Source organism: Ammospiza nelsoni, chromosome 1, assembly GCF_027579445.1.
Source record: "Ammospiza nelsoni isolate bAmmNel1 chromosome 1, bAmmNel1.pri, whole genome shotgun sequence".
NCBI lineage: Eukaryota > Metazoa > Chordata > Aves > Passeriformes > Passerellidae > Ammospiza > Ammospiza nelsoni.
In genome coordinates, this window is record NC_080633.1 from 32,463,996 (window position 1) to 32,485,145 (window position 21,150).

The window sequence follows — 21,150 nt, forward strand, 5'->3', positions numbered from 1 at the left end:
GTCTACATCAAGCTAAATATCTCATCGTTTGCTGCTGGCCAGGAATGCAGCTGCTCTTTTACTTAACCTGAGCAAAACCCTTTAGATAAAGCAGGAGGAAAATATGTTTCTCTGGTGTTAACAGTAGGAAAAATTTCCTTCATCAAAGGGTTCCATCAGGACAATCTGAGCTCCCTCTCATAGGATTCATTCCAGTCACAAGGAACTGGTACTGCTGAGCAGTACTGGATCTGAGTGGTGCCCCTAGATTTCATAATCTATATGCTTTTGTCTATTTTAGCATAAATACACTTGACATCCCTGCTGGACATGCAATTCCTCTGCATCATTACCCCAATGGAAATCCATGTATAACACTCACTCCTCACTGCACACATGCCACCCATTATCATGCTTCTTCCTAACAGGATTTCAGTCACTGCCTGTTTGACAAAATCGATAGTCGCACATCACATTGAAGATAATAATGTAGACACAAAATAAAATATATAAACAAGGACTATGCCTACCATATTGACATATTAAATTTTAAAATATGTTTTATACATACAGCTTGTTGCTACAAAGCTAACACTATCTAAACAGTATCCCATTTGAGTAACATTGCAGATGTCAAAACTGATTCAGTTTAAAGGCCAGTTCACCACACAATATTTACAGAATTATTATGAAAGTCTTAAAGAGAACATTTTGAGTGAGGAGTTGGCATGTTACCACATCTCAATCAAGTTTTCTTTCTGCAATATAGAAGAGTATGCATAGAAAGTGATACTTGGGTATACTTCTGCTTGATTAAGTAAAAATGGCTCATTTATATGGTGAATCTTGTCTTGAAATAATAGAGAATTTTAATAAGTAAATGACAACTACTGCTCTTATTGCAAATCTTGTCATTTTGTCATAGTGGACATGACTGTGCATCTAGCAGACAGTGCATACCATCTTTTTTCCTTTCCCTTTTTTCTGCCCATAGTAGTTTTGTGTGAGACAGTAGTCTAGATACTATTGTGCCAAGCAGGACTTCAAATCTAGAGGCAAGGCGCCAATCCTTACAGAAACTCAAAATTAAAATCCTGCAACAGAAGGCTCTAAACAGCAGGGTTTTGAAAAACAGTAAACTGGTTCACATTTTTGCATCTCAAGTTATGATAGTTTGATGGGCTCTAAATAAAAGTAATATTGGCTGATGCCATAAAGTACCAGAAAACTATTTTCCAGACACACTTCATTAACATCCTGATATAATCTGTTCCATTACAAGGTAAAATAAAAGGCTTTGCAGTGGAAACACTCATAGCTATCTCACCATGTTCTGCTTGTAGCACGCAAAACACTGAATATGAGGCTGCTCTTTGGGACATGACATGGGATGCATGACAGCTCTGGAATGCCTTTTTTAAACCCATGAGTAATCATTGCATTCTTTTAAAAATTCATGACCAAAAAAGATTATATGATGCAAATGTATTTCTAGCAGCATTTTGCACTGCTTGCAAATTTTGCACTGCTTGCCTTTAGAATTGAAGTTTGACGGTTTTGTTGGTGCCTCATGTAATGGAGCATATGATATAAGCACATAATTTGATAGATTAAAAGAGGGATTTATATTTTAGGCACACAGATTCCTCCAATTTTGCTTGGGTTGCATCATCACAATCGGTGTACGTTTGAAAATTTGGAATGGAATCCCCTGAAAAAAAGCTGACTCAGAAATTTTATTCTGACCTCATAAAAATGTTTTGTTCCATGAAAAGCAAAAACAAAAGTAGAAGAGACAGCAGTGGGATTTTCATCTCCAATTAAAAAGTCAACTCTAATCTTTGACTGCTTGACTGCTGGGCTAGTAGTAGGGATGATTTTGTGGGTTTTTCCACACTTCTGAAATTCTGGTGTGAAGAGTATCATGAGCAGGATTTTCAATTATGAATTCTTCAAAGAAGAATGGTTTAATTTTGTACAAAATACATAAACATTCAGTGAGCCGAAAAGCCAAAAGTGTGAACATATTTCCAGTAATAGTTAATAACTTCACTTACAGTTTCCAGCTCCTGCTTACAAAAAAAAAGAACCAAGACACTGGACAGTCTGTTGAATAGTGTGAGCTGAGGTTTCACATTCTTCTGGGACTTAAAAAGACTTCCCAGACAGTTGCAGAGAGTCTTTTATGTCCCAATCTACTGTATGGAGGAAAAGCAATATTCTGGAGGGATAAACAGGAAAAGTTCATTTACAGATGCCAAAATTTGGAGGATGCTGCTCTGGTCTTGTGCCTTTTTCCCAGGGGAAGACTAGAAAATCATTACAGAGGGACTAAAATGTTCTGCAGAAAATCAGAAAATGCAGGAGAAAAGATCAGATTCTTGACATCACCATGGCAATAGATGGGTCTCAGGCCATCTGGAGATGGAACTGCCTAATTTTTCTTTAGCTAGTTAGCTACAGTAATAAAATGGTTCATTTAAGAAAACCCTGTCCAGGTGCCCTACTGCTGGAGTGACTCAGGATGTAGTTCACAGGTTTGACCTCACAGATGTGAAACACTCTGAGCTCACTGTCAATGAGGTGTTTAAGGACATGCATGTTACCCAAGTGCAGCCAGCTAGATCCAGTTCTCAAACTCAAAAGCACTTTGTTTTGTTGAGCGTGTCCCTTTTTTTTTAACTGACAAAACTCCCATTATTCTATTTTTGATAGGCAAAGCTTTTGAAGAATACTGACAATGTTTTATAGAGTTGGTGTTTTACAAGTGTTTTAAAAAAATATAACTTTGCAGAAAGTCTTTCACAATTTCCTATTTTTGCTCTGCATGGTAAGAAAAATGGAGGACATTGAGGTTCTGAGTTCACCTTTCATTTTCAGTTAAGAAAATAGTAGAGAAAACAAGGAATTTGAATATTGAGACCATAAAAAAAGATATTTAAAACAGAGCATTTGCTTATGTCATACATTTTAAAATATTCTTGAATAAAGTTGAACATACAGAATCACTAGCTTTCCAAACACATTATTAAATATCTTTTGTAAAGACATTTGTCTTTACAAAAGACAGCAAAAATTCTCCTTTCCTTCCATTTTCCAACAACTTCACAATAGCACTTTCCTTATTTTTCTTAAAATACCTCTTATCCTTGTGCTTTTTTCATAAAAGGTTTATCTTGCTTGCTTCATTTTTGTCTCTTTACTTTCTCACATGCCAAAAACAGAACTAACACCAATTCCATGTTTTGATGATACCATGACTTAGGTGCAGTGTTCACAGAATTGCACAATCCTAGAGTGGTGGAGGTAGGAAAGCACCTCTGGAGATCATCTGATCCAAACCTCTGCTGAAAATCATGGCCAGCTAGAGCCTGTCCATCAGGTATTTGTACACATAAATAAGGTCCTCCCATAGCCTTCTGTTCTCCAAGCCCCACTCCCACTTCTGTCAGACTCTCCTTGTAAGTCAAGTTCTCTATTCCCCAACCATCTCCATGGTCTTTCACATACACTCCAGGACATCCATATCTCTTGTAGTGAGAGCTCAGAACTGGACCCAAGACTCCACACCTTGTCACCTGCCTTAGCCTAAGGACAATGCTCTTTCTAATGCAGCTCAGGAAGCACTTGTTTTCTCTACCACAAGGGCATGTTTCTGGTTCAACCTGATGTCTACCAGAACCCCCAGGTCCTTTCCTGCAAAGCTGCTTTTCAGTCAACCCCCAGTCCACATAGAATCATGAGGTTATTTCTCCCAGATAGAGGATATTGCATGGCCCTTTGCTGACTTTGCTGAGATTCTGTTGGCCCATCTCTCCAGACTGTCAAAGTCCCTCTAAGTAGCTGCACAACCATAGAATCATAGAATTATTTTGGTTGTAAAAGACCTGTAAGATCATCAAGTACATCAAGTTAACCCAGCACTGCCAAGTCCACACTAAACCATGTCCCCAAGTGCCACACCCACTCATCTTTGAAATACCTCCAGGGATGGTGACCAACCATTCCTCACAGTGTTGCATTGTTAATTTTCTGAGGGTGCACTCTGTGCTATCACACAGATTACATTAAATTGAGTCAGTCTAGCTTAACTTTCTGAAGTCCTGTCTATCTTCTTCTACTTAGAACAGTGATCTCACAATATAAACAAGATACACCACACTCTAGCAGAGACAGAACAAGCTATGGTTTATTATGATGAAGTTTACTGAGGCTAAACATAGCTGGGAAGCTCAGGTTTCTCAGGTGAGTCTCCTCAGAAGTTTATGATAATCTACACAAGGGCTGCTGAAAACTTTTACCTCCCTTTGTCTCCCATTGATGTAGACTTGTCCAAGAGGGTCTGAGAGTAAAGCACATCACACAAAAGTCACCTTGGTCCTTCAAGTTGGTATCTTCTGGGCCACAAATAGCATATATTACAAGAGCAGGCTGCTGCAATCCTTGCTTGGGTTGATTTTAATAGCTTTGGAATTGCACACTAAGACCTCAGTAAAGCTCTCCCCTTCCAGAGACTAAAAAAACAGTCTTCATGTACAAACATCTGTTCACTTAGACTAAGTCTTTAATTTGAAAGGATCCAAAACATGACAATATTTCAAACATGATCAGTTCAAACTTTGATGCAATGACCTTACCGCAGAAGTGAGACGAGCAAGAATTTCAGCATTGGTTTCTGCTGTATCTTCTATTTTTTGATCAGGCCTTAAAAAATAAAAATAAGATTTTATTATTTCTTTCTTTCATTCTGTTTCAACATCTTTTGATTCCTGGAAAGTAAGGAACTGTGTAGCCACAGGCAGTAATGTAAAAGGGCCTTTGAGATTCCACATCAAAATGAGGACTGCAGCATGACAATAATTAATCATGTCAGTAATGACAGAGTACACCCTTTGTCCCTTGCTGTCAAGAACTCTTTTGATCCGACCAACGTGAAGCAGTGAGAGAATTCCTCAGCTATAAAAATATGATGAAGAATGCAGAATGCAGGACCCTTTAGAACAGAGTTGCTTTATTTGATGGCATCTTTTGCTTGGCTAAAAACTTACTCTATGAATGGAGCAATGAGTTTTATATCTGCCCACCACCCAGCTTTGCTAAGGTGTGGAGCAGCACCTATGGAATACAACTTCATGTAGATGAAAACAGACAACATCAAAATAATTTTGTGACAAGTGAAATTCAATATTCAGAAAAAATAAGTGAAAGTGAAAATAATACATTTAAGAAGCCATTAATAACCAAACCAAAGCGACAGCTGAGAACAATATTAGGTTGTCTTGACAGTGACTTGCAAGAAAGAGACTTAATGTGTCTTTTCAAAAGTGAGGCAGTAAAGGTACAACCCTCCTAGAAACCATCTGACCCACGTGGAAATAGCCACACAAAAGTGGGCAGTACAGGATAAGACTGTGTTTTTCTTTAAAACAGTCTAATTCCCATCACTAAAGCATCTGTAAGCCTTTCAGAAGATTTTGGAGAGTCAGAAGCATTACACCAATTTTATAGGGATATAACTACAGGAAGAAATAAAAGAAAATGCCTTGAGATCTTTAGTTTTCATGGTATTCAAGAAGCATGACAGCAAGCAGAACAGATACACAAAACTGCAGCTGCTGAAATAAACATAAATCCCAGGTATTAGCAGAAGCTTCTGTCTTTGACTAAATTATTTAATTGCTTATATGCCTTGATGTCCTCGGGGAGAGAGCTGGCAAGACAGCTGGAATATGCAGCTGGTATATTGAAGTTTTTACATCCCATGTCCAAAAATTTCATTCCCTGATTAAAAAATTAAGGTCAGAAAGCACAGAATGACACATGCATTCATTTTGGGGCAAGCAAATTCAAATCAAAATGGTAATTCAGATTAAAATCACAGTTATTTTCACAACTGCCTTTTCTATTCAAAGGAAATGTGATTTAACATTTTAAGTGTTATAAAGAGCCCAAAAGAAATAAATGAATGCATTTTCATTTACCAAGACTGATTTATTCAGATTTTCTCTTTATACTTTGGAATGAGATTAAAATAACTGAACTTTTTAGATATTTCTCTACGCATCTGTTCTCTTCTGATCTCTCAGAACCAGGCCAGGACCTGCTTCTTCTAAATTGGAGGCAGAAGAGTGCTCAGCAGACACAGGCACAGATGCAATCTATAAACCTAGAACAGCACATAACATAGCTAGTTCCTTCTTGGGCCTTATCACTTCATTTTCTATTTGAAAATACTCCCAGTATTTATCTGCATATGATCATCAAATACTTCTGAAACAATGAATACACTAAAATTAGAGTCAGCTCTTCAGAATCAGAGAGGAAGGGTATATTATGACACCCAGGCCGATGGACAACAGCAACAGTTACAGCCTAATTTTTTCAAAAGTGGACAGCTGGGACCTAGAGATTCGGTACCAAACAGGAGCTACAAAGCCCAGGCAAATTAGTGCTTATATAGTTGAGAGATCTGTGGGCTCAGTCTGCTAAGCAGAGTGAGATGCAGGGATGCTTGTTCTAGATCTGCAAGCAGGCAAGTCAGTTTCCATGTAATACCTGAGAGCTGTTTGTGTTCAGCAAAAGCTTTCCAGGAACTCCATAAGGCACTAACTAAATCAATATGCCATCCTGGCTGTTTGCATGAAAACCAAATTATTTCTAAGAACGGTTACTTTTCTGATATCAATAGAAACAAATTGTTTCAGGACAGGAGACAGAGAACATAGTCCAACACTCCTGAAAATAAAAAGCAATGTAAAGACTAAGAAAACAAACTCTGCTAACATACCTTCCAATAATTTTTAAAAGTATTGTGTGATAAATTTCAACAGTCTCAGCTACCAAGTGCATTCTTGAAACGTTCCCTTAGTCTACCAGTGGTTCTGGAAATTATTATTAACACTCCCTTTTACAAAGAAGGAAATAGAAGCACCCAAGGATTAAACACCTGATGCAACACCATTGCAGTAACTGGAAAATAATTCAGGAGGCATTAAATAAGAGCCTAAGTGATTACTCAGGGTTGTAAGGGAGCCCATGGCACAGCTTTCAACTCAGATTTTTTGTTCTCAGGGTACTGCAATGTTCACTTGTTTTCTGCTCAAGTAGAATGACTGTGATTAACACTGGGTGTTTAACGACCCCAAGAAGCCTCTTCATTTGTCCCATCTAATTTGACAGCATTTACAGGGTCTGAATCCCGTGGAATACACACAACATTAGCCTTCAGATTAGCATGAGCTGCTGAAAATCTGTTGTGCCCTGACTTGTTTTCCATGGTGAATCCCACCAATTTTATGTTGAATGTAAGGAATTTCCACCAAGGCCAACACGGAGCTTTTTTTCAGGAATCATAAGCACATCTCAGACTTCAAAACAGTATTTCCATTGTTCCACAGTTTTCTACTGTATTTGGTAACACTGCTAAAACTGCCCAGAAACAAACACGCATCTATCAAAAATGTGTACAGCAAGTCAAATCTGAGCTGTGTTTATTTAACAGGGTTTCCAGAATAGCTGCTGAAGGAAGTCCCCAGAGCTGCCACTGCCTACTCAGGTCTACAGGCTCCTTCTGTTCTGAGAGCAGAACCATGGTACTCCAGAGACCCACTGATGCAGCCCACAGCTGCAGAGGAGGCAGAGGTCATCTGGCCTCTGGGACCACCAGGAGACATCCAATGTTGCCTTCTGGTGCACAAGCAGGCAGCTGCTTCTGATCTCATCAAAAGCAGGGAACTTCATTAATGAAGTAAGAATTTCTCTATCCCTATGTACATATAGAGTTAATGCAATCAATATAGATTGTGGGAAAAGCTAAGACAGAAAAATGAGTACAAAAATATTAAACTATTAAAAAATCCTGTGCTTCTAATGGTAGGCAAAACAGCTTATATATTCAAGAAAAGGGAAACACTGCAGGGAAAGGTTTTTAGAATTGCTCTCTTTCCTCATGAAAAGGAGAATATGGCTTTATTTAACCAGGTCAGACAACTTTAACAAACATCTCATCACACCTATTCCCTTTCTGACTGTGGTTTAGTAGTTTATTATTTGCATCAAGCATGAAGAATTTTGAACCTGGAAAAGTCTCCTTCTGCTTTAATATCACATTCCCTTGAGGGTGTACCATTATTTAAAATTCAATTCCTACAATATATACTTTTTCAAAAAGCACCCTCACAATCTGACAGGTAAAAGCTCCAGAAAACAATTTTTCAGTGACAATATTCCCAAAAGGAATCCAGCTTCAACTCAAATTTGAATAATGTGAGCAGGAAGGAGCTGGAAATGTACATTAATGAATAATTGTTCAATTCATGTGACAGGGATCATCTTGCACTGGAAATGACAGTTGTAGTGAAACGATAAAACTGCAAAGCAGACTGTAAACTTTAACCTAAAAAGCCTTCAATCCATTTTCCTACCCAGCATCCTTCACGTAACACATCAATATGACCTATCTGTTCTGTCCTTTTGATTCAAATCCTTTGAACGAGGAGACACAAACCATGAAAAGTGGTTTGCGTTACAGTGATGAGAAAAATCCCAATTCCCACTAAAATCAAGATCAAAATGCCCTGATATTTAAGGGACAGACAAGCTGTTTAGCACCAGAGTTGGCTGGAAGACAAGAATTTGTATTTGCAAAAACAGTCAAAGGTTTTGTCCCATGTGAGTCATCTGCTTAGAAGATCATATTCAGTCCTGCTGCTCTAGCCAGCCTGGGGTTCTTGTCACTTGCCTACACTCACTGCAGCTGATCAAATAAATGCATTTTGAAGGGAAGCTCCACTCCAGAACTGCCAATATTTGATTGGTGAGGGCAGTCAGCAGTAGGGAAGGGAATCAAGTTTCTGCCCTGAACTATGTAGAGGAATTACTGAATTTTTTCCCTACCAGCTCAACATGTCTGAATTTAAGAATCTGAGCTTGAGACAGCTTACAGGGTCTTTGGACTTTATGCTTCTTTGAAATATTTCTACTGGATATTCATCTTCGAAAATGAGCATTTTTAAAAGCTAATATGTAGAGAAGGAAAGTATTCATCGAAGAAAGTTTTGTCTTTGGTGTCAAAGAGAATAAATTCTAGTACTGCCAGAGTAATAGTTCCCCAAAGTATTGGGTTTGGGAACCATCATGGTAGGAACAATGAAAGGATTTAACTCAACTTGTCTGTTCAGGCCTACTCCTGCATATTTACTAAATTACACAAATGGCCATGAGCCTCCAGAGATTTCACTAGCACCTTTTTCTTTTATTTTGTCCTCTCACTGCAGAACAAATAACTATGTTTTCCTTCTAGCCACTCTAAACAGGCAACCTTAGAGTGCGGACACATGAGCACAGAGAGTATGATAACATTCAATAGTCAGGTGAAGACATATAGGAAGCAAAACTCTTTAGAGGCATATTCTGCAAAAAGGGATAATAAACACAGAGCTCTGGCAAATATACAGTAGAAAATTAAAATCAAATGACTGAAGATACCACGCTTCCATCTTGTCAATCCATCTGAAAGCTGATCCTGACACATCACAAGGACATCTGATCTGCTAGTCAATCACCACTAGAGCATCCCTGCTGCCAAATTCATGCCAAACCTCCAAATGTAAGAGCAGACAAAAAAAAATCACATGCCCAGGTAATATAGCAAGCTAGAGACAGCAAGCTAGTCCCTCAAAACGTAATATGCCCAAACCCCCTAGTCAGGTGCCTCCATTTTCCTACCCATAGTGACCTTCTCAGATGAAAAGCACATCTCTACAAGATTTTTCCATCCCCAAGAGAAAGCTGTCTCATTTGCAAGGTGATCTGGGGGCAAACTGACATTATAAGGCCAGACACCTCTAAAACAGTCAGTAGAAGTTGCAAACAGCTGTATATGCACACTTACAGATTGCACATGTCAATCCTGGGAGGAGACAGTGGCAGTAGTTGAAGTAGGAGCTTGACTCCATTCTTCCATGCTTCCTCTTTCTCAAATTCACAGAAAAGGTAGGTGCATTCATCTGCTGAGAACTGGTAGAAAGCATGACTGTCTTGAAAATAGAGTTGTCTGTCCACTGTAAGAAAAAATAAATTAGATACTCTTTAAACTTTCAACATGTAAAGATTCCCACCACATTCTGTATTACTTGATCTTAATGCTGAGTTGTACCATCACACAGGACAAAAGGACTGAATACTCAGCACAGAAACAATCCTGCCCTCTCAGTTTAATTCAGTGCATCCAAACAGGAAAACCTCAAAACCTCAATTTAAAGATCTCCAGGATCTTGAAATTCAAGCATTAAGACTGCTGAGTGTTTAATCAATTTTGGAATCAGTTCAGGTTTATGGAATAAAAACTTTCTTCTTTTTTGTTAGATTTCTGAGTCTCAGTTTCCGTTGGTTTCTAAGCTGTTTTCACTAATGGTCAGGCACTAGTAAACAAAGTTCAGTAATGGGGATGCAGCCCATCATTATTCCATCTTCTCCTCAAATTCAGGGCTACATTTGTAGACTAGACCTAGATAAAAATATGCATCAGTTGTCTTTCCTGAAAAAAATGGGATTTAATGAGGAAAAAAGAAGAGTCCAAAGCCAAAATCACAACCTTCTGCAACAAGTAATTTGGCCCTGATGCTGCATGACCAGACATGCTGTCAGTTTAGCTGAAGAAAACCTTAAAGTACACTTTCAGTGTACATACGCAGAAATCTTCCATAAGTTCTCACCTTTTCATAAGAAAGAGGTTAAGTGTCTAGTACAGACCCCAGGAATATGATCTGAGATGAGCTACCTAAATTCCAGCCTCCAAGTAAAATCCATCAGCTATCCAGAGGCTAGGTATCAGTGTAATTATCAGCAATCACATTAGCTGGACCAAATCCCTCAGTTTGGTGGGGGAGTTGGAGACAGCAGGGTAGCACCTGGCCTCACCACTGTCTCAAGGAACTGGATCCTCTCTCATCCCGTTGTAATTAAAAATTATGGAAAACAGAGAGGAAAAGAAAATCATTAATAGCTTAATAGCAACAGAAGTCATCTAGTAAAGCCATGATCTGCAGCAACTAAATAGCTGCTGTCTTGTGAGAAACCAAAAATAGCTTGAGGGGAAAATAAAAACCTGGAAAAGACACGCACTCTGTCTGCAGCTTGATAATGGGCAATTACAGGAATGAAAAAGGAATGAAATTGCCAAAAACAAGGGATTGATCTTTGGTATTTATGAAATGAAAGGTCACAGAAGTGAGCCTCCCAAAAAGATAGTAGAAAAAAGAGCTGGTAAGAAAATTGGATCAATCTGTGCTTTATTTTCTTCCCCTCCTCTGATCAAAACCACGGCTCTTGTCCTGTGCAGGAGAAAGGGATAGCCTTCCTCACATTGCAAGTACTGGCAGGACTGACCTGACAAGATAATGCCCATATCCAGGAGGAGCTGCCACACTCCAACTGCTGTAGATCTGCACTTGACAAAAGGGCACTGCTCCAAAAGCCAGTCCACGAGTTCTGATCCAACACAACTTCTCCTGCAAATAAGCAAAACATCACTTCTTAAACTAGAGTAATGTTAAAACATCCTTTTATAATAAAGAGGTCCTTTTAAAGCTATCAAAAGTCAGCCTTTTTGTTCAGCAGAGAAAATTCTTTGTCTCAATTCCTAATTTTTGTAAACCTATTCATTTCAAGGGAAGAAATATTGTTGGCAAGCCTCAGGGGGTACCTCCAGCTACAATGAGGGAACTTATGTTAGATGAGCAAGTTTCCTTACATACCTGATTCATGTAGCGTACTTCGCAATAGAATTTTTATCAATTTGTGTTGCATACACGTCATCCCAAGATGCATAAGAGATAATTAAAATCCAGCTTCTAGCCTCAGCCTTTTATCTCCGTTCCAAGCATGCCATAATCAGTACAGCTAAACAATATGTGTAAAACCTTTAAGTGCTAATCTAGCATGGACTTAATCTTTCAGATTATTGGTAGATGTATATATTTAAACAATATTAATAAAGTCATGGATTTTTCTTAAACAGGTGTGAAGTAATGGTTTTATAATAGAGAGCTGCACATTTTGGTGTAATTGAAAACAGGAGGAAGCATTCATGCTACAATGCAACACAAATGGAAAACCACTTCATTAGAGAAATATTCCATAAATTACATACAGAAATCATTGTGTCACTAAATCTTGGAATCCAATTAAGCTCTTTTATAACTCCAAACCACGGCTGAAATTAATACACTTTCTTTTCAACAAAATAACTGACAAACACTATTGTATATGAAAACCATAAGCAATTGAATTAATGTACATACAATCAGGCCACTGCTGCTTTCCGACAACTGACATTGTAATGTAAGAAAAACTATTAAGGCACATGAGACTTTAAAGAATTTTTTAAAGAAAATATTTTAATTCTTAGTGACATACACAGAATCACTCAGAATTTACTCTCTTGTCAAACCAGAGCATAATAAATAAAACTCTTAAAGTTAATTAAAACAAATTATTTTGATTTACCTGCAAATGCCAGTCAGGTACACCCTGTCTTTAATCAGGTCAGAAGCTTGTAGAGTAAAAATATTCCTGAGAGCTCTCCCAGCACAGGAAGAACTTTCTCCATAAATCTGAATGAAAAGAGAAATTGAAAACTGTGACAAACAGGGATTTATTCCTGCTGTAGTAAATTGCCTTGCCACTGTCCACTCCCTCCCTTTGAGCAATGCCTTCTTCACAGGTAAATGACAAGCAAGCACCCAGTCTCAAAGGAAATGCACCCCAGCTTCTGCCAGTTGTATCATGGGTTGCAGGTGCCCCACGAGCTGGGCTGATTTTAGATTTGCTGCCCTAGAAAAGGAGAGGTTTAACCATCCATCAGCTTTACCTTTGAACAACAGACAAATTATGAAAACACTTGTTATTCTAGCAAAGCAGAGGCATAGGAACCATTCCAAAATCAGACAGATACAGTTTAAAATGAATATATTTTCCTATATTTTTCAGTTAAATAATTTATTTCAAACCTAATACACACTGAAAGACTATTTCATAGTGTTTTATTTTTGTTCAGAACCTTTAGAGGTTTCCTATGATAGCTGTAGATCAGTTCATCTGTGCATTGGCAGGAAGATATGGTCTTTCAGAATAGACACACCTCTGATCTCCCCACACCTGATTTCTGCCCTGCACCTCAAGGCTGAAGATGTGTCTGTCAAAACAGAACCCAACTCAGTCTTCCATAAAACCATGTTCCACCCAGTCTCTGTGTACCACTCCTTACTGAAGAATTTACCTTGGGCTTCTTTTTTGGTGTTTCCTCATTGTCTCAGCAGAACACACCAAGTGACACAAAGAAATAACTTGATGCTATTTGGTTTCATCTTTTTGTTTGTTTGCTTCCTATGTATAGGAGCTTTTTAAGACACATAGAAGAGACCTGAGAGAGTAAAATCTTGTGACATACAAACCGGAGTTCTCAAAATACTGTAAAAGTAAGCTAAACAGTGGCTATCACTTAAGTGACTGGGAAGCAAGTGCACATTGGAATTAACAACAATTCAGTTTGCAAACTCACTAATAGTAAGATGTGATTTGTAACACACACACAAAAAATGATAACTTCTTAACTGGATTTAACTTCAGGTCACATTCACAAGTATCTTCAAAGCTGTGAATAAGAAGTTGAACTGAAGCAGAAGCATTCCTTGCCTGTTGTTTGATGAAACAGAATTATAAAGAAGGTTCACAAGTACCTTATTTGAAGGAGTTTCCAAATAGGGATTTGAAATTCTTCTGGACAGGGTCTGTAAGGTAATTTGGTAGATTGTTAGTTTTGTTATGGTTTTTGTATGGAAAAAAATAAAGTAAATGCAATCTAGTCTTTTATCTATTGAAATCTAAATAAAAAGAAATTATCAAGTCATCTGAATAGTGCAACATATGTCTTCAAATAATAATTCTTTCACATCAGGAGAAAGGTTTGGTAAACTCAGTTCTGTGTTTTCTATTACATTTATTCTTGATCAAGAAAAGAATATGAACAATGAGATGGCAAAGCCTATAGATAACACAAAATTATTGGGTCAGGAAACATCAAAAATGACAGTGAAGAATCTCAAGATAAACCTAAAAAATACTGGGTGAAAAGACAATTTAATGATGAGCTCAACATTGAAATCAACATATACTAGGGGGAGAAAATGTAATTACACATACTTTTAAAGCAAACTTTATCAATTCAGGAAAGACACCTCAGGGTCACAGAACCCTTGTCAAAGAAGACCACTCTTCTAAATGAAATTCTTAACTGTAGTTAAAGGAAATTAGGATAAATGGTGAATAAAATTGTGACCAGCAGGGAGGTAACTAATGTAGATCAGTGTTATCTCTGCAGTGCCACATGTTGCAGTGGTACCAGCATCTCAAGAAATTAATGCTCCAATGTTAGAGGGGATTCAGACAGCAACAGTAGTAGGAGTAACAAAGATTTTGATAAATTTTAATATGAGAAAGGACAAAAAAGACTGCGACTCTTTACCTTACAAAGGAGAGATTACAAGTGACATAATGCAATTATGCAGTATGGCACAAAGAAAATATTAATTTTCTGTGCTCTACTTTATGTTACATGAAAATAACTGATCACTCAATGAAATTAGAGAGGATTTATATTTGAGGAGACAGAAAGGAAAATCAACAAATAAGTCTTCACAGCAGGGAAATGCAAATGCCAAAATCTTACCACTGATCAATAAAGACTGGGATTTAAAATTATAAAATTCACAGTGAACAAGAACTCTGAAAGGCAGAGACAGGATAAACATCTCCACAAGAACCAGGTTAACCCACTCTTACTCACCCTGATCCTTTCATATCTTGTCACTATTAGAAGACAAGATATTGTCTATACTGATGCTTACTTGCAACTTCTATCTTACTACAAGCCATACAAGACACAAATAAACACTGCCTAAAATAAGCCTGGAAGTGGAAAAGAAGACATTGTAGAGGTGCACTGGCACTACAACAGGAAGATCATGTGGTGCTCCCTCACATTATTCCAACTTCTAAGCAGCATAATTAATTCCTTGCTTTGAGAAGGATCCAATTCTCACCTGGTATATTTCAATCATAAAAAATCCCCATCATTCACACCCTGTAAGAATTACAGAATCCATATTTCAGTAACACCACCTGCTTTTTCCTCCCTTGTTCCTGTATTTTTAGAAAGGGAAGGGACAAGGAACCACAGAAGCATCTATTACTGTTTACCCTTCCACGGTCATCACAAACCTTTGTGTAGTTCCATGCATTACAGCAGCTCCATATGGAAATACTGCAACATATAAGCCTAATTTCCCTCTCCTGTGCCCAACAGAGATGTTGGAAGAGCGCAACACTGCCTCGGATCCCACTCACTCTTCCTAGCTGGCATGTCATTTACACCTCGTCTCTGCAGCAGCCCTACATACCACCACTTCTCTTGGTTCCTGTCCAAGTCTTTCATTCCACAAGCCTCTCTCACTGCAGCACAGTCAAAGTTTATACACTGATTTCCCTGCTCCTTTCCCAGGCTGGCGCTGACAGAGGACAGGGAGGGTCACCCAGGGAGAGCACTGGTACTGCAGTGTGAACTTACATGACAGCATAAGATGAAGCTCAGCAAAAAGTACAAATTTGGTTGCCTTCTACAACAGGGTGATGGATAAGAAGAGAGAGACTGACATTTTCTACATGCACTTGTGCAAAACATTTCATACTATCCCATGCATATCCTTGTCACTAAAATGGAGAGACATGGATTTGACAGATGGACTACTCAGTGGATAAGGAAATGGATGCAGTCAAAGAGTTGTGGTCAATGGTTTAATGGCTGTGCCTGATCACCAGTGATAAGTGGCATCCCTCAGGGACCATATTATTTAACATTCTCATTTTAACATAGGAACCTGGACAGTGGGATTGAGTGCACCTTCAGCAAGTCTGGGGATGACAAGTTCAGTGGCATGACTGATACTCTAGAGGGAAGGGATTCCATCCAGAGAGACCTGGACAGGCTTGAGAGCTGGGCCTGTGCAGTCCTCATGTATTTCAAAAAGGCCAAGTGTAAGTCTTGTGTCTGGGTTGGGGTAATCCCAAACATGGACACAGGCTGGGTGATGAGTGGATTGAAACCAGCCCTGTAGAGAAGAACTTGGGGGTGTTGGTGGATGAAAAACTGGACATGACCCAACTGTATCCTGGGCTGCATCAAAAGGAGGAGGAGCAGCAGGATGAGTTCAGTGATTCTGCACCTCTACTGCATTTTTGTGAGACCCTCACCTGGAGTATTGCATCCATTTGTCAGCTTCCCAGCATAATAAAGATGGGGATCTGTTGGACAAAGTCTAAAGGAGGGCCACTAAGTTGATAATGAGAATGGAGCATCTCTCCCATGGACACAAGCTGAGAGAGTTGGGGTTGCTCAGCCTGGAGAAAAGAAGGTTCCAGAGAGATCTTGTAGTATCTTCCAGTATCTAAAGGGGGCCAACAGGAAGGACATAGATGGACTTTTTGTCAGGGAGTGTAGTGAAAGGACAGCTAATCATTTACAGGACAGGTAATAATTTTAAACTGAAATAGGGTAAATTTAGATTAAATATTAGGAAAAAATTCTGAGGAGTCTGCAAAAGGTGTCTGATGCTGAAAGCAAGTAGAGAAAAAAATCCTCAAACTTCTAGTTTATCCTTCAGACCAGGAGGAATTCACAGCCCTGAAAAGGGACAAGGGAGGACAGGACAATGGCTTTTCAGTGGCAGCCTGGGCCTATATCAATGTGGAGCAAAGATGAAACATTGGAGAGACCATGACAGTACATTTAGCCTGCCATGCAGGAGCCCAACAACCCAAAATTTCTAAAAGCATAAGAAAATAGAAACTGAAAAGGAGAAAGTAGAACAAAACAGGAAGTGACTTTCTGGAACAGAAAAATGATCTTACTTGTGGATGCTAGTGCAGCCTGCATAATGTTGAAACACTCACAGCAGTTAGGCTGAAATTAACACAGAAATTTAGGATTTTTATGTCCTAGCTACCATGATAGATCCCATTTTCTTTTATTTATTTTTTTTTAAACTTGCCTCAATGAATATTAGGTACTGAGCACACCTCTATTCAGCAGACTGCTTTGGCTGTTGGAGACAAACTGGGCAGTTGCCTACAGGAGAGGAAGAGGAAGGATAAGTGGTCCAGCCCATCTTCAAAGACCCCAACTTTTGGGTGGTTCTGTTGGAGAAGCACCACTCCTCCCTGAAGATACCTGATAAATATAGCCTGCTCTCCCAAAATTATTCTGACACACACACCGATTGAAAACACATTTGCAAATCACTCTAAGAATGAGCCAAAATGTGCTTTTAAAGCAAATTAATTAGTCATCAGGCAAACAGCTCATCTCTCACAAAAACTACCTTGGAACAGTTAATGGTGCCCACGCCAAGTTCTGCTTTCTAGCTGCTGCCACCCTGGCATCCCCACGTGCCTCCTCACCAGCTTGAGGAGAAGCTTTGCCAAGCCCCATGTCAGGGACAGGACAGGGCTATGGCAGCACGTGTGGTCCTGGGACAGAAAACCATATGTGCAGGAGATCCAGAGCACTGTGTGTCCTCCAGAAGGGCTGTCCCATCACACACGAGTAGGTGTGCACAGGCAGTTTCATCTTCCCTGCTGGGGATGCAGGAAGAAAGAGGCAGGGACAGGTCCTGTGGGCTGGATGATCCAGAGTCTGAACTATCAACATGGCACAGCGATGGCATCGTCCTAGCTTGGGAACACAACCTGCATGTGACAGAGGAGGACAGCTGGGACAGGAAGCCAGAGAAAGTTTTGGAATAGGACTGCTAGTATCAAATCTGAATACGCCACAGAAAATTTAGTCTGAAATTGGGAAACATTATAAAGGAGTTTACTGTGGTATTTAAAATCACTAAAATTGCCAGGAGTAGAGTAATGACATGAGAAGAATGGGAGGATTAAAATAAAGTGAACAGCAAGTAATTGAAACAATCAGAAGGAAATATTTACCTATAATCTATATAATCAGCTTATAGAACTATAAGCCAAAGAATTAAATATGCCAGGTTGAGTTTTAGAAGCAGAGGCTAATTTAATGACTAATCCTACTATGCAAAGTCTATACCTAAGTTTAAATTGGTATTGCTTCAACTGTACAGTTATTTTTAAAACAAGCTAAGAACTTCTGACATTATTTAAAGTTAAGCGTGTGAAGATATTGATGATACTACTTTAATATATCGGCACAAACTGATTTTTTATAGGTTTGGAAAGAAATTACCCCCACAACATACTACACAACAAAGTATACTAATGGCTCCATTGGAAAAAACAAGCTGTATCTTACTGTAAAATGCTGACTTAGTTCCTTCATTGGGAGAGCACTGAACGGGGTCCACTACAGCAACTCCCTGTGCATTTACTACAACCTGGTTAATGTTTTGCTCAAGGGCTAATGGTACTGTAGAGCATGGATTTAGTCATATCTTTTGGAGATAGATTTTAATTTTCTCCTTATTTTTAGAGCTGAGATTTTGCTTTGGCCACATCTCAGCTTGGGAGAACGACTTGCCTACAAGTTGCTTGTGCTTCGCCTCCTGCCCAAGCTGTTCCAACAACTGCTGGTATTTCTGCCATTGCCAGCACTACAGTCACAGTAGCATCAGCAATGCTCTGTACATCTGCTAGCAATTTAATCACCAGCATGCTCAGAAAGAAACAGAGTAAAAGTGCTTTGAGCTCCAGTTCAAGTGCTTTCCTCAGCTGGGATTTAGTGCAGTGGTAGCAGCCAGCAATCTGTCTACACTAGAACTCATAGTGCAACACCTCAAAAGAGGCTATGGAAATTGTAGGGAAATAATAATTTCAAATATGGAACAGAAATGTTTTGCCTTTCTTCTAAGAGCATCTGATACTCATGAGCAGTTAGCGAGAAAAAAAGACGAAAATGGGAAGGAAGAATTTCTATTTTCGTCAGGATTATTCCTTTTGCTAAATCTTCTAAAGTGGGATTTATTTTGAAACTAACAGAAATGAGGAAAGGCAGAATCATGGCTTTTCTTCCGCAGTAAATTGTTCAAGCTTCCACTCCAGATTTTTCAAATATCTAGGTTTTTGACTGTGTTTCCAAAATATAAGCATAATATTCTGTGCTTTGGAATTTGCAATGCGCAATCAAACCTTACCTGCTTTCAGTTTACAACACACTCATCAATATTTGTCTGTTTGATCAGAGCTTAATTTGCAAACATGCCCATCATCAACTCCATGGTGCAGGGCAGTTCTAGAAACATTTTTGTTATGCACAAAGACAACAAAACAATTGTTCATAGTTTCAGGGCACTGTCACTATGTCCCTAAAGAATTTAGTATAACACTCGTGCATATCAAACTGGGTTACTCAATATACTTAAAATTAAGCAAATGTATCAGTATTGTTATTTCCTAAATATAAATAGCCTGAACAAAAAATCACCTCATTTTGAAATGCACATGGCGTAGCACAGACTACCTGGTAATGAGATCATTTCTATTCCCTGACAGGGGGATTTCTGCAACGACTCAACACCTGAATCCTAAATTGGGTAATGTGATCACAAAGGAAATTATCTATTCAGACATACATCCAAAAAGAATTTAAGCATCCAAACCTAAAATACACTTTCACAAGTACTCATGCTGGAAACTTCCCACATTCCAACCATGAGAGCGTATGGAAGAGGATCACAAATAAAGCTGAATACAAATTCACTCTCAAAAACAATCATCTGCTTGTACTTTTCTCTCCAAATCATTCAGGTCTAAGAATACAGTGGCTGAGGAAAAATTTTAAAAATCCACCAGAGGTATTTACTTAATTTCCCTCAGGCTTCTCTCCCGCTCCACGCACAAATCAAAAAGTAATTATTTGTGTCCCAACCAGATTTTGTTCTCTTGTTATGAACCATGACAATGATGATGCCATAAGAGCGACAGAAACCACTTCAACTGTTACAACTGATAAAAACCTATGGGGGTTTTTTATCAAAAAGATTTGCTGGAGTTGCTAAAAGCAAGCAGCTACAATAATGAGAGAGTTTTCCCTCTAGCCCTGATCCAAACACAAATCCTGAAACAAAGCTGGGCTGTACCTGTCTGGCACACCCTCCTCAACCTGCAACACAAGAAGGCAGTCGTTTCTGCAGGAGTAAATGCCCATTTATTCCCAGTGTTTCTCGTGCCAGGCAGGGAGTGGGGGAAGGGAGCAAAAAATCACTGAACAATATGATTTAACAGTTTGCCACCTTTGAATATTTTGCACGTGATATCACCTGCTACTGTCTAAATGATAGTTGTTTTAAGCAGAAGTAAGGCATGGGTGTTGTGTTCAGTAGAGGAAACGCTACCGTTGTTTGAAGGTGGCTGGATATAGGGAGTGTCGTCATGAATCCCAATCCGTTTCCATGTGGCAACAGATTTTTTCTTGTTGCTAAGGCACAGCAAGCAGAGTTGGTTGGGAAGCTAGCTGACTTTCAGTGGATATCATTCATATGAAATCATAGAATATGCCTGACTTTCTGCCAATAATATTTGTAACAAACAACCTTCCCCCACTGCTCCACTTGAAGCCCACTGTCAGAATTCATGGGTAATGAAGAATAACCAACGTGACAGTTCTCTGCATCAATATTTATTTAAGATTAAATAGAAAATCCTTTTTAAAGGATCTTTTTTATAAAGGAAAGATCTTCTCCTGGTCATTTTAAACTTCATACACTTAGGTGTAACAAAAAAAGGTCAAAAAGCTGTAAAAAGAAAAATCTGTATTCAGCAGAGCTTGCAATTTAGGGTTCCCAGAGGAGCCTGAAGAGCTCTCTGGAGAAACCCAAATGAGTCACTAATGAAAGAAAACCAAGGAGGTATTGTCATCTGTTTTCTGTATAAAAAGAACTTACAAAATAAGTTATATCATGAAGGGGAAACCCACAACCCATAGTTCGTTCTCACTTCCTCCAAAACAGAAAGAGATGTGAGAAGAAAATGGATGCTCTTTATAAAGACAAGCCATGCTCTTTATGATTAAAGACTTATTTCTGAGTCAGTAACAGCTAGGAAAGCTATGCATTTAGAAGTATTTCTTTATTTTCCAGTACC

At 38.8% G+C, this 21,150-nt stretch overlaps 1 protein-coding gene across 1 annotated transcript in view; it reads right to left on the reverse strand.

Annotated features, from left to right (window-relative positions):
- The window catches only part of RAPGEF5 (Rap guanine nucleotide exchange factor 5), a 156,256-nt gene that overhangs the window by 113,989 nt on the left and 21,117 nt on the right, over positions 1-21,150 (reverse strand). The window contains exons 2-6 of the mRNA XM_059468781.1: positions 13,719-13,769; positions 12,487-12,593; positions 11,368-11,489; positions 9,872-10,040; positions 4,617-4,683 (exon numbers count right to left, since the gene is read on the reverse strand). Of these exons, the coding sequence (XP_059324764.1) occupies positions 4,617-4,683; positions 9,872-10,040; positions 11,368-11,489; positions 12,487-12,593; positions 13,719-13,769 (516 nt within the window). The remainder of the gene's footprint in view (positions 1-4,616; positions 4,684-9,871; positions 10,041-11,367; positions 11,490-12,486; positions 12,594-13,718; positions 13,770-21,150) is intronic.